General features: G+C 37.4%; 1 protein-coding gene across 8 annotated transcripts in view; it reads left to right on the top strand.

Annotated features, from left to right (window-relative positions):
- CPLANE1 (ciliogenesis and planar polarity effector complex subunit 1) overlaps positions 1–13,500 on the top strand; it is a 143,631-nt gene that overhangs the window by 42,158 nt on the left and 87,973 nt on the right. For all 8 annotated transcript variants that reach the window (XM_055367734.2, XM_063700826.1, XM_055367732.2 and 5 more), the window contains 5 exons: positions 1,199–1,427; positions 2,170–2,309; positions 5,816–6,033; positions 8,754–8,918; positions 11,633–11,771. In XM_055367734.2, coding sequence (XP_055223709.2) covers positions 1,199–1,427; positions 2,170–2,309; positions 5,816–6,033; positions 8,754–8,918; positions 11,633–11,771 — 891 coding nt within the window. The remainder of the gene's footprint in view (positions 1–1,198; positions 1,428–2,169; positions 2,310–5,815; positions 6,034–8,753; positions 8,919–11,632; positions 11,772–13,500) is intronic.

Raw genomic sequence — 13,500 nt, 5'->3', positions numbered from 1 at the left:
TGAATGTTTCAGGATGCATATACATTTCATGTTAATTTTTCTAATCAGAATTTTTCTAGGGATTTGAGTTGCTTATTTGGTGTGGTATTTTAAAAAGTCGTGAACTTTTGTACTGTGTGAAAGTAGTAAAATTTTCAGAAAATTTAATTATTCAAGTTATTTTAATAGTATATTACCTTGCTCGTAGTGAATAAAAATAGGAAAAATTTAGCCAGTCTCCTGGCTCCTTTGCTTATGCAAAATCAGACATCCAAGTGGTTGAAAACTTTTTGTTTTTCCAGATGTGTTTGTCAGAGAGCTAAAATGTTAGTTCTTGCAGTAGGCATAGCCTGTATAGGTCATGTGAGAAACTCACCATTTTGAGGAACAGAGAAGCTCATGAATGCTGTTGATGACTTTTATTTTGAGAGAATGAGTAAAAATCCCATCAACATGTATTTTTTAATAACATTTCTTTTATCCTATTTTTAAGTTGCTTTATCAAGTTACTTCAATTAGGGAAAGGGACAGAAGGCCAGGGGGAATGATATTATCCTTTTGTATTAAATCACAGGCCGGATGGCAATCTTATTATTTAGTCAGAATTACTGAACATCACACTTTTCTACTTTGTAATCAACACTAATATTGACACTTAATATGCTTCATTGTTACCTCAACTTAGTCTTTTATTGCATAACACTGTGGGTAACACAAAGTCAGATAAAATGTAGTCTCTGCCTTCTACATTTCATAATCTAGTATGAGAAATAAGCATGTATTTCTGAGCGTCCCACAGTAATAAATTGCACATTGTGACCCATGTCACGGTAATAAATTGTACTTTGTGAACCAGTAGTATAGTAGATATAAATGTTTTTTGTATGTGTTTACATATTACCTGACACAAAAGTTTCATTAAACAGTATTTACCTTTATTTTGTGTCTGATACTTTCTATTCTGTTTTCTGTTTTTTTTTTCTCTTTTGTTTCATTTTTAAAATAATGCTGGCATTTGTTTCATGACCCAGGAATGAGGCACATTCTTCAGTGTTAAAAGTGTTCTAGGGCATGTTGCGTATTACTTTAGCCCATTTTGTATGTATCTTCCTGGTGGTTTTTTGTAGATAATACTGATTGAAGAGATAAATATACCCATGTAAAGAAGCATGAGTTTGGATGTGATTGTAATAATCCATTTTTAAAAATTTACTCACAGAGCAGTCCTTTCGACTTATTCCTCTGCAACACTCTAAGGTGGCCAGTGTTGTTAGAGATCAGAATCTCTCTAATGTGTGGACAGTTGAATATGCACTTGAATTACTATTTATTGGTGGCCTGGTTCCAGAGGCTGTGTGGTTGGCATATAAACTTGGAGACTGGAAGACGTCTGTTTCAATTGGTGTGGCTTTCCAGCTGTTCTGTAAACATGATAGCAATTTCATGAGGTATGGATTTTTAGGCAATTTTAAGATATAGTATGATTGAACTATGTATTTTATATTTCTCTTATTGCTGGTATTTACATTTTATGTGGAATCCTTAGTTCAGCATTGTTCAATGGAACATTCTTTAGTGATAGAAATGTGTTGTCCAGTATGGTAGCCACTCACCACAAGTAACTATTGAAATGCAGCCAGTGAGACCAAGGAATTAAATTTTCAATTTAATTTTAGTTAATTTAAATCAAAATAGCCACATATAGTTAGTGGTTACTGTATTGAACAGCTCAGTGGCTTACTTATTTGTGTTAAAACATTTATTAATAGCCAGGGGCGATGATCGTGCCTGTGGTCCCAACTACTTGGGAGGCTGAGGTGGGAAGATCACTTGAGCGTGGGAGGTCAAGGCTGCAGTGAGCCGTGATCATGTCATTACACGTCAGCCTGGGCAACAGAGTGAGACCGTGTCTCAAAACAAACAAAAACCATTTATTTAGCACACTTATGTGTTAGTAAAGCCCGTGTTTAGGGTAGCAATTAGAAATAAGAATGGGGGGAGTATATTAGGATCATAATCGTGGAGGGTCTTAATACAATATTTCCTTGAATATATCTTTTTTACATGTACGATAGATAAAAAAGTAAATTCTGTTGTTTCTTAAACTTTCATGTTTAGTCCTTGATATGTGAAACTTTTCCTTTTTTTTCAAAATTTGGATTCATTTCCCTTAATTTGATGTCATTTCAGGTCCAAGAAAAAGAGTCTGAATCTACCACTACGTATGACTCCAGCACAGATTTTTCAGGAAAAACTGCAGTGTTTTTTAGGTCAACCAACCTCTTTGGAAGCAAAAAATGAAATGGGCTCGAAATATAAACAGTTTACAGGTGTGTTATGTATGTATAATCTGACTCGTGTCAGATTAATGTAAACCTTATAATACCTTAAAAAGTTTATACATGTCTACAAATGTATTAACACTTTGAAATAAACATCAAAAATGAAAGTATGATATTTATTTTTATTTTATTTTATTATTTTTTGAGATGGAGTGTTACTCTGCCACTCAGGCTGGAGTGCAGTGGCGTGATCTTAGCTCACTGCAAACTCTACCTGCAGGGTTCAAGCATTTCTCCTGCTTCAGCTTCCCGAGTAGCTGGGATTACAGGCGTGGGCCACCACGTCCGGCTAATTTTTGTAGTGTTTGTAGAGGCAGGGTTTCACCTTGTTGGCCAGGCTGGTCTCAAATTCCTGACCTCAGGTGATCCGCCTGCCTTGGCCTCCCAAAGTATTGGGATTACAGGCATGAGCCACTGCGCCCGGCTGAAAAATGAAAGTATGATATTTATACTTAACCATGGGAACACCCAAAATTGATGCCAGCTTACAATACAAGGGTTGATAACTGAATGATTTTCTGATTTTCCATACATGCCTTTTTTTTTTTTTTTTAAGTATTAAAGTAGCTTTCTTGATGCCACAGTGTTACAGCTATCTGACTCCTCCTGCAGAGCAAGGCCACCCCAGAGACTATGTTGAGAGTAGCCTTCATACATACCTTTACACTAATTATATTTCGCTTCATTTGTATCATTTTCTTTTGGAGCTGTAGAATCTCAAGCCTGGAAGGGTACTTAGGAGTGATTTATTTCAACTCTCACCTAGTGCATAAAGTATAGATCTTTTTTATTTGAAAAGTTCAAAATGGTATTAAAAAATTAAAAATGATAGAATATTACATGTATTACATGGATTCACACAGGCATCCTATAAAATTTATCTGTTTTACAGTTGGAGAAATTTAGATAAAAAGTAATGAAATCAGTCATTTAATGTCGTATATTTAATGTAAAACCAGGACAACTGTGAGGCCCTTCTGTTTTTATCGGTGCTTTGCTCCAGTAAAGAGTGAGACTTCTAACTCTAGATTGCAAAAACTTATAACGTTTCTGTTTTGAGAGAACCTATAATACTTGGAAATCTGACTGTAAACTTTTCTTTGATAATTTTCTGTGCAGTTCTTTTGCTTTAATCAATGAAAAGATGTTACTGTGTGAAAGTTGGATTTTAAAGAAGGGACTAAAATATCCCCAGTCTGAACTTTGAGTTTTGGCAATATGTTGTTTTAAATGATCTGAAAACTCTTCCACGATAAATACATAGATAAAATGTGTTTCTAGATAAAATACAAAAAATATCCACTTAAAGGCCAAGCTTTAAATAAAGTAAGGGGAATTGCCAGAGGTCAGAAACAACAAGCAAATAAAAATTCAAAGGGTTCCATTTCTTTCTCTTTAACTGCTCTTGAATGAATTCCATTCCATTAAAGAGAAATAGAAACAGGCCCATTCAAATATTCATGTACACAAAAATGTGTACATGAAGCCAGGCGCAGTGGCTCATGCCTGTAATCTCAATGCTTTGGGAGGCTAAGGCCAGCAGATCACTTGAGCCCAGGAGTTCAAGACCAGCTTGGGCAATATGACAAAACCCTGTCTCTACAGAAAATACAAAAATTATCCAGGCGTGGTGGTATATGCCTGTAGTCCCAGCTGCTTGGGAAGCTAACTAAAGTGGGAGAATCCCTTGAGCCTAGGAGGTCAAGTCTGCAGTGAGCCATGATTGTGCCACTTCACTCCAGCCTGGGTGACAGAGTGAGATCCTTGTCTCAAAAAATGAAACAAAACAAATATCCATACATGAATGTTTATAGCAACTTTTTCATAATAGCCAAAATTTGGAAACACCTCAAATGTCCGTCAACTGGTGAATGGATAAGCAAATTCAAATATATCTTTAAAATGGAATAACAAATAGTGAAGAGGAACAAATTGCTGATAACTTGTGACAACATAGATGAATCACAGAACTGTCATGGTAAGAAGTCCTGAAAGAAGTCAGGAACGAAGACTACGTACTGTATGATTCCATTTCTGTGGCATTCTATAAAAAACAAAACTATAGGAGCAGAAAACAGATCGGGGGTTGCCTGAGAATAAACAGGGAATTGACTACAAAGAAGCATAAGATAACTTTTGGAGTGATAGAAATGTTATTACAAGCCAGTATAGATTTGTTTAATTTTATTGAACTGTATACTTTAAAAAGGATGGATATAGTGTGTAAATTATGTCTCAACCTGATTTAAAAACAAAAACTTCAATAGATGGTTAAAGTTACTAAACCAATTTAGGAGCAAATTTGTGAACTGGAAAAGATGAATCTGAGCTATTCATCTGAGCTATTATATATATATAAAATATATAAAGAAAGATAAATATATACAAAATAGATAGGGACATAGATTTGAAAAATATGAAAGAGAAGTTAAGCTTTGTAGAACACACAACAGAGAGACAACATATATTTAATTGGAATTCCAGTATAACCACACCCAATGCTGGATAGTGGCTACCTAAGTTGAATATAGCAAAAATGTTAATATCAGACAAGGATGAGAAGTCAGTACATGAGTGTTTGACATATTCTGTACTTTCATATATTCTATATTTTACGGTATGCTTAAAATATTTCATAGTAGAAAAATCCCTGAGTTTCCAGTTCTACCACCACATCTCCTTGCATTTTGCCTTTTGGAACATGTGCACATATATATATAGATATTTGCATAGTTGAAGCCGTACTATACATATGACTATTTTGTGTTTTCCTGTTTCCTTCATAAGTCATTTTTATTAACTTATTATTACAAAGTACTATCATGTACTATTAAGGAAAAATGGCCCGGCACGGTGGTCATGTCTGTAATCCCAGGACTTTAGGAGGCTAGGTGGATCACCTGAGATCAGGAGTTCAAGACCAGCCTGGCCAACATGGTGAAACCTCATCTCTACTAAAAATACAAAAATTAGCCTGGATAGTGTGTGCCTATAATCCCAGCTACTCAGGAGGCTTAGGTGGGAGAATTGGTAGAACCTGGGAGGCGGAGGTTGCAGTGAGCCGAGATCCTGCCACTGCACTTCACACTCCAGCCTGGGTGACAGAGTGAGACTCCATCTCAAAAAAAAAAAAAAAAAAAAAAAGGAAAAGTTACTCTCACACAATCTTGTATATTATTTTGGTGTCTTTCTTGACATTCTTTTCCCATTACTATTTTTTCAATTATTTTTGACTCAGAACTACATTTTAAGAATATTTTTATTGTATAGTTGTTTATACAATATCTTGTATAAGAATGTCTCATATTCTTACCTATAATCTCAAAGTAACAAGATAGTTTGTAATTTCTGTCTGTAAGTTTGGATGTTTGTATGTCAACCAATGTGTTCATTCTTGACAATGAATGTATTTAGATTTGAAATTTTTTCCTACAAAATGGATAAGAAGTTTAATACAAGCTTTAACTATTTTACCGAATTTTTGTATTTGATAGATCCCATTGAAGAGGAAGATGCAAATCTGCTATTTGGTTCAGTACAAGAAGTACTGAAAGCATCAGTTATGGCCGATGCAGATATTCTTTCGGAGACATTTCAACTTCTGATAGACTCTGCCAAGGACTTCAGTAAAAGACTGTGGGGCTTAGTGCCATTCGGCTTGTATCTTCCAGCTCCTCCATTGTACTGTCCCCAGCCAGCTATTCTTAGTGAAGTAAGCTTATAGCATTAACTTTTAAATTAATTTAAAGTTGATTTTGTCGAGTTTTTAAAATAATTAACTTGATAATAATCATCAGGTTAAAAATTCAAGCTCTAAAGACAAACTTTTAGATCCCAGCTTTGCTGTTCACTAATTTTATAATCTTAGGGAATGTACTAAACTGCTGTTTAAGTTTCCATATCGGTTAAATGCAGATGATAATAGTATCTCTCATGGCATTTCTGTGAGGATTGAGATATCCTGTAAAATCTTCTAGCTCAGGACCTGGGACATATAGTAATTATTCAATAAATGTTAAAATTATTGTAACAATATAGCACAATTAATCTTAATATCCAGACTTTTAAAAATTAGGCATTTTTTAGGCTAACAAATGAAATAATGAGTGTCAGAATTAGAAGCCATACGTTATTTCAGTCTCTTATTTATCTGTCTTTGCCTTTTTTGGAAGACTTGGCTGGGTGTAGTAGCTCACACCTGTAATCCCAGAACTTGGGAGGCCAAGGCGGGAAGATTGCTTGAGTCAAGGAGTTTGAGACCAGCCTGAGCAACATGGCAAAACCCTGTCTCTATAAAATATACAAAAATTAGCTGGGCATCGTGGCATGTGCCTGTAGTCTCAGCTACTCAGTAGGCTGAGGTGGGTAGATGGCTTGAGCCCGGGAGGTAGAGGTTGTAGTGAGCTGAGATCGCACCACTGCACTCCAGCCTGGGTGACAGAGCAAAACTCTGTCTCAAAAAAGAAAAGAAAGACTTATTTTTATTTGACTTTGGTTTAAAAGGTTTTTTTTTTCCTACACTATTCAATTGATAGTTCTATATTATAAATACTATATTCCTAAAAAACATTTTTATCTGCTCTTATTAAAAAATCATAACATTATAGTTAGCTGGTTTTAAGATTTAAAGTGTTATTATAAATTACTTACATTTAGATTTTTAAGTGTTTGATTAACACTTTGAAGTGTTTCTGGGTATTATTTTTTTACTACCTCCTGTTTCAATATTGGCGACTTCTACCTCTAGTTTTTTATTTCTCATTTGTTCGATTTGGTTATATTTCAGTAGTCTAAAACATTTTACTTGTTGATTTTACAAATGGAAGGAATAAAAAGTCCATGGCATTTCTCAATAATTCATCTTTCCTCTTGCATCTGAGTCTTTAGTAATTGGTTTAGAAATTGGAAATGACATTTAAAGTTTTTTGGATAGCCTATGCAGATAATAGTTCCAGTAGTTTGAGTGGTTACTGCCTTTAGTAGTGCTTCATTTTATTCTTTTTTATTAAAGCAATTCTCCTTGGTAAGATTTCTTCTAAATGTCACCGTATATCAGTTAGAACCCCTTGTGTTGCAAGTAATAAAACACTTGGTCAAAATGGTTTAAACAATAAAGGCATTTATTGGTTCACATGATGAAGAAACCTAGTTGTAGGGCAGGTTTCTGATTTAGTTATGTTACCAAAGACTTGGGCTCTGTCTTTTGCTCTAGTTTGTTTTCTGAGGTGTCATCTTCACCTGAAGACTAGCTCTCCTTGTGGGAGCAGAATGGCCACTAACAGCTTCTAAGGATGCCTTGTCCATGTCCATGGGCACAGTGATTGAGACAAAGAGAAGTGGCAAAATTATTTCTCTCCCAGCATTCCAAGCAAGAGGATTGAGATTCACTCTTAGTGAGACTGGCTTGGGTCACATGCGTGTCCTCTAAACAGTCACTGTGGCTAGGCTTAACACAAGGTACTGCTTGGCCCGTGAATAGATCCTTCCTTGAGGTGGGATGAGCTTTCCCTCAATCATATGAGCCATGTAGGAGATGGGCAGATACTCAAAAACTGAGTACTGTTAAGAAGTGGGCAGGGAAGAAGGATGTTGGGGAAGCAGATGTTTACAATGCTCACATTATCTCATTTTCTGGGAAAATAATCTTTAGCTACTGGTTTGAATAGCATTTATTCAACAAACATTTATTGGGTCCTACTATGTATCAGACTTGAGTGTGAACACTGTGGCCATACGAAGACAAATGACAAGGCCCTTCCTTCCTCTTGGGAGTTCTTAGTACAGTGGGATACAGGTATAAATTGATATGGAATCAATTGGTGAAAGCTACAGTAGAAGTGTCAACAAAGTGCTGTTGTAGCACAGAGGGATGGGCTTCACAGAGGAAGTAACATTGAAATATAAGTAGGATTCTTCCCAGCAGAGGAAGAGAAAAGGGATTCTGCTTAGATGGACCTCTCTGTAACATCCCACCAATGGAGTCTGGAGTAGCGGGCTTTAACTGTTCTAGCGTAAGACTGGGAACAAGGGTCAGCTTATCCCTTTACGTTGAGGGGAGATAAACATTTCTCAATTCTAGAAATAGCCATAGTTGAAATCTCAGAGCCCGTGCCTCAGAATTTCCTTTGTAAATCTCCAGGAACATCCTAGTTTGAGAAGCAGTGAGCATCATTAGCCTATCTTTTTTTTTTTTTTTTTTTTGAGACAGGGTGTCCCTGTGTGGCCCAGGCTTGAGTGCAGTGATGCAATCATGGCTCACTTCAGCTTCCAACTCCTGAGCTCAAGCAGTCCTCCTGCTTCAGCCTTCCAAAGTGCTGAGATTACAGGAGTGAGCCACTGTGCCCAGCCTCATTAGCCTATCTTTATTTTCATTTTAACATTCTAAATTTTCTCATTACTAGCCACTAAAATGGATTGTTTTATTTTCCTCAGGAAGATGGTGATGATCTTCTTTTAAAAGCTGAAAAAAATAATCGCCAGAAGGTATCTGGAATCCTTCAGCGTGTTCTCCTGCTTTTCCGGGCGGCTCAGTGTTCTTTTCCTGTAGCACAGTGGTATATCTTGCAGTTGAGGTGGGCAAGAAAAGTCATGCAGAAGGTATGGAAATATCTTAGTCATTTACATGCTGTGTTAACTGAAATATACTCATATTTATATTATTGTTTTTATAATTGTTATATTTTCCCAAGGAGTCCTGCCCTATAAATCCATAGATTTCAGATTTACTCATAAACAAACAGACCAGATTCTTCCCGTTGAAAGGTGAGGACTCTGAACAGGGTCTCTAGGTTAGTTCCACCATGTCTAGCAAAAGATAGTGTAATCTAGTCCATTAATTCCAGGCAATTACAGTTATTTTTTTCCAACTCCCCTGTCATTAAAGATTGAAACTCAGTCCAGGGCTTTCTCCCAGTTCTCCTTGAGGTGTTGTCTGTGTTCTGTGGGGCCTTCTGTGGGTTCAGAGAATGGAAAGTTATAGTTCATTCTCGTCTGTTTCCATCCGGTAGCCTCCACTAGTCAGGGTCTCCCCCTTGCTATTTTCTGAGATGTGCAATTCAGTTTGATTCCCAGGTGTTCATCCCCTTCTATATTGACTTCAGCTGAGCTGTCGCTTCATTCTTATCAGATATCTAGCCAGACACCTGGTAGAGACACCTGGTAGGTCTCTTTATCTAGCTGAAAATCCTTTATATGCCTGCTGTCTCTCTTGGAAATGTGGAAATAAATTTCATCATCTCCAAATGTTTTTAATTCAGCCTAATTAAAATTAAATTAATTCAGCCTAATTAAAACAATATAATTATTTTTAGTAGGAACCTTTGGAGAGACTTTTAGATAACTTTGAGAAGTGATCTAAAAGTATTTTTGAAACACAATGGAAACTGAAAGTAGATAGTGGTTGGTTGCCGGGGTTAGGGAGAGGAGGAAGTGGACAGTGACTACTTTTGTTTTTCTTTTTGGGGTGATGAAAATGACCTGGAATTAGACAGTGATGATGGTTGCCTAACTTTGTGAATATACTAAAAACCACTAATTGTACACTTTTAAAAGATGACTTTGATGGTATGTGAGTTATAGCTCAATTAAAAAATGGTGCTGAAACAAAGATTCTGAACCATATTAGTTTTCTATTACTACCCTACCAAATTAACACAAATTTAGCAGCTCAAAATAGCAGCCATTGAATATCCCACAGGTTCTGTGCATCAGAACCACCACAGGGTGGTTCAGCTAGGTCTCTGCTTAGAGTCTCACAAGGCCAATCAAGGTGGCAGCGGGGCTACATTCCTTTCTAGAGGCACTAGGGGAACATCCGTTTCCAGGTGCATTCAGATTGTTGGCAGAATTCAGTTGCATGTGGCTGTAGAACTGTGGTCCCCCATTTCTTTGCTGGCTCTCTCTCTCTCTACCTCTTAGTACCATCCTGGTAGTAAATGCCATTAATGTATTTGACAAGAAGTCTGTCATTAGCATGCTTCCCAGGAGATTTGATTAGATTGTGTCTTTCTGGAAGTGACTAGCAGAAGGAGAAAATCAATTGCAAGCCTGCTGTTAATGCTTCCTTCCCAGGTTTATGTCTCTTAGAGCCCTTTCCTGAAACGTGGAAATAAATTTTATCATCTCCAAATATATTTAAATCAGCCTGTTATCTGTAGAAGCTCCCCTCTTTTTATTCTTGATTTGTTAAAAAAAACTAGGTAATTTTTCCTGCACCATATTCTAGATTTGTCTGATCGTTTCTTCATTTAGTGTCGCTTAGCTTGTTTCTCTTTCTTTTTTTTTACCCCTGTAACCCGGTCATTAGTCTGTGCTCATTGAGGTAGAGAGGTTTAAATAGATTGAAGTTCAAATTTTCTTTTTTTTTTTCCTTTTTTCTTTTTTGAGACAGCATCTCACTCCATCGCCCAGGCTGGGTGCAGTGGCATGGTCTCGGCTCACCGCAACCTCCGGCTCCCGGGTTTAAGTGATTCTCCTGCCTCAGCCTCCTGAGTACCTGGGACTACAGGCGCCTGCCACCTCGCCCAACTAATTTTTGTGTTTTTAGTAGAGATGGAGTTTCACCATGTTGGCCGGGCTGGGCTCAAACTTGACATCAAGTGATCTGCCCACCTCGGCCTCCCTAAAGTGCTGGGATTACAGGTGTGATCCACCTCGCTTGGCCTCAAATTTTTTTAGAAATGAATCTTTCATAAGTATTGTGCACTTCTTTCTCGCACGTGGCACATGTGTTTGCTTATTTTAATTTTAAGGATGAGGAGATTGAGTTTGGATCGTGTCACACCCTCTATCAAGTATCCCCGTCAACCCCTCAGCTTTTTACTCTGTTAGCATTTACTAATGATCCTTGCCTAGAGTCATTATTAGGGGTTGCCAAATGGTGTCTTTCTAATTCTGCCATTTATAGATTAGTTTTTTAAAAGTTATGTATGTAGGCATAATCTTTTTGTATTTGTTTTAGTTACTGTACACAGCTTTATTTAGGATAAAATTAAGATTCTTAAATTTCTTTATTTTCTTTGCTATGCCAGTGAGGAAAGTCAGGGAAAAATAGCATTAAATTCTTCTTATACAGGCAAAATTGTGACAAGAGAGTGCAAATGATTTACTTAGAACCTTTTTTTTTTTTTTGAGATAAGAAGCTAGTGACTTTCCTGAATTAAATTTGTAAGTTTCTGAAAATATAGCTGATTTCATGTGCTGTGTTTTCCATTCTGTGTGGCTTATCTTACCTGCCTGATTCTTTTATAGTTTCTTTTAAAAGTGATTTATACTGCTGATAATTAACATATTCGGTTATTCTTTACTTTTAGATTCGAATGAAAGGATCCCTTCCTTCACTGAGTCCTTTTCCTCAGTCATTACTTAATTACTGTAAAGGAGGTATCGCATTTTTTAGACCTGGAGCAGCTGGAGACCACAAGCTTGATGAAGTTTCCATTAGAGCAATAGGTTTGTCCAAAATGAACTGCTTGCTTAGAGTATGAATGATGGTATATTTTTCATTTGATTTGGGAAAGTATTGACTCTTCAAAGTACAGTATGCTCTGATATTTTACTTTGTGTTTACAAGTAAATATTGTACTTTAACAGCTATGTGTATATATATATGATATATATGATAGTAAGTCAGAAATTTCTTATATAAACAAATTGTGATACCTATTACCTTATGTCATGCTTCATTATTTAACCGAATTTTTTTTTTTTTTGAGACAGAGTCTGGCTCTGTTGCCCAGTCTGGAGTGCAGTGGCATGATCTTAACTCACTGCAACACACCTCCTGGGCTGAACCTATCCTTCCACCTCAGCCTCCTGAGTGGCTGGGATGACAGGTGCACACCACCACACCCAGCTAATTTTTGTATTTTTTGTAGAGGCAGGGTTTTGCCATGTTGCCTAAGCTGATCTTGAACTCCTTAGCTCAAGCAGTCTACCTGCCTTGGCCTCCCAAAATGTTGGGATTGCAGGCATGAGCCATTGCGCCTGACCTGAATTAATTTCTTAATTCATGGTCTATGTCCAGTTATTTGCATAACAAGTTTAAAAAGAAGTAAAACTTTAGATATCATTTCACTCTTTCCTCCTTAATCCTTCCTTAATCCTTACCAGTTCTATTTATATTAAGCCCTGATCTTATCTTTTTTTTTTTTTTTTTTTTTTGAGATGGAGTCTTGCTCTGTCTCCCAGGCTGGAGTGCAGTGGCGTGATCTCGGCTCACTGCAAGCTCTGCCTCCAGGGTTCCCAATATTCTCCTGCCTCAGCCTCCCAAGTAGCTGGGACTGCAGGCACCCGCCACCGTGCCTGGCTAATTTTTTTTTGTATTTTTTAGTAGAGACGGGGTTTTACCGTGTTAGCCAGGATGGTCTTGATCTCCTGACCTCGTGATCCACCTGCCTCGGCCTCCCAAAGTGCTGGGATTACAGGTGTGAGCCACCGCGCCTGGCCAGCCCTGATTTTATCTTTAGACTTTGATTAAAATGTTTATTTTAGAGCTGGGCACAGTGGTGTAATCCGAGGTACTTGGGAGGCTGAGGTAGGAGGTTGCTTGAGCCTAGGGGTTTGAGGGTCTTGTGTGCAATGATTGTACCTGTGAATAGCCACCGCATTCCAGCCTGGGCAACGTAGTGAGAGCCTGTCCCTAAAAAAAAAAAAAAAAAAAGTGTATTCTTAACTCACTCACCCTTAGTATAATCTTACATGTCCTGGGGCTCAGATTGTCTGTTTTTCCAACTGAAACGGCATTGAAATGCTTCTTGATTGCTCCTCTCACCTGTCATGAGCTTAGTTTCATAGACTCTTCATTCAGGTAACAAAAGGGCCAGGCAGGTGTCATCTGGAAAAGTATGTACAATCTCATTTATTTCTTAAAAATCTAGGTCTGTAAGAAGTGAGTTAAATTCACAATAATCCCAGTTAAAAGATATTTGCTCATAAATAGGGACGTAGTCCTTTGAAATGACTTAAAGATTTGAACACGTTTTTAATATTTTCATTTTGATCCTGAGTTCTACTGTTTAATTATTCTTTTTTTTTTTTTTTTTTTTTTTTTTTGAGACGGAGTCTCGCTGTCGCCCAGGTTGGAGTGCAGTGGCGCAATCTCGGCTCACTGCAGGCTCCGCCCCCCGGGGTTCACGCCATTCTCCTGCCTCAGCCTCCCGAGTAGCTGGGACTACAGGCG

This window comes from Gorilla gorilla, chromosome 19, assembly GCF_029281585.2.
Source record: "Gorilla gorilla gorilla isolate KB3781 chromosome 19, NHGRI_mGorGor1-v2.1_pri, whole genome shotgun sequence".
NCBI lineage: Eukaryota > Metazoa > Chordata > Mammalia > Primates > Hominidae > Gorilla > Gorilla gorilla.
The sequence above is the reverse complement of the archived record's forward strand: the minus strand, read 5'-3'. Positions and strand labels throughout refer to the sequence as shown.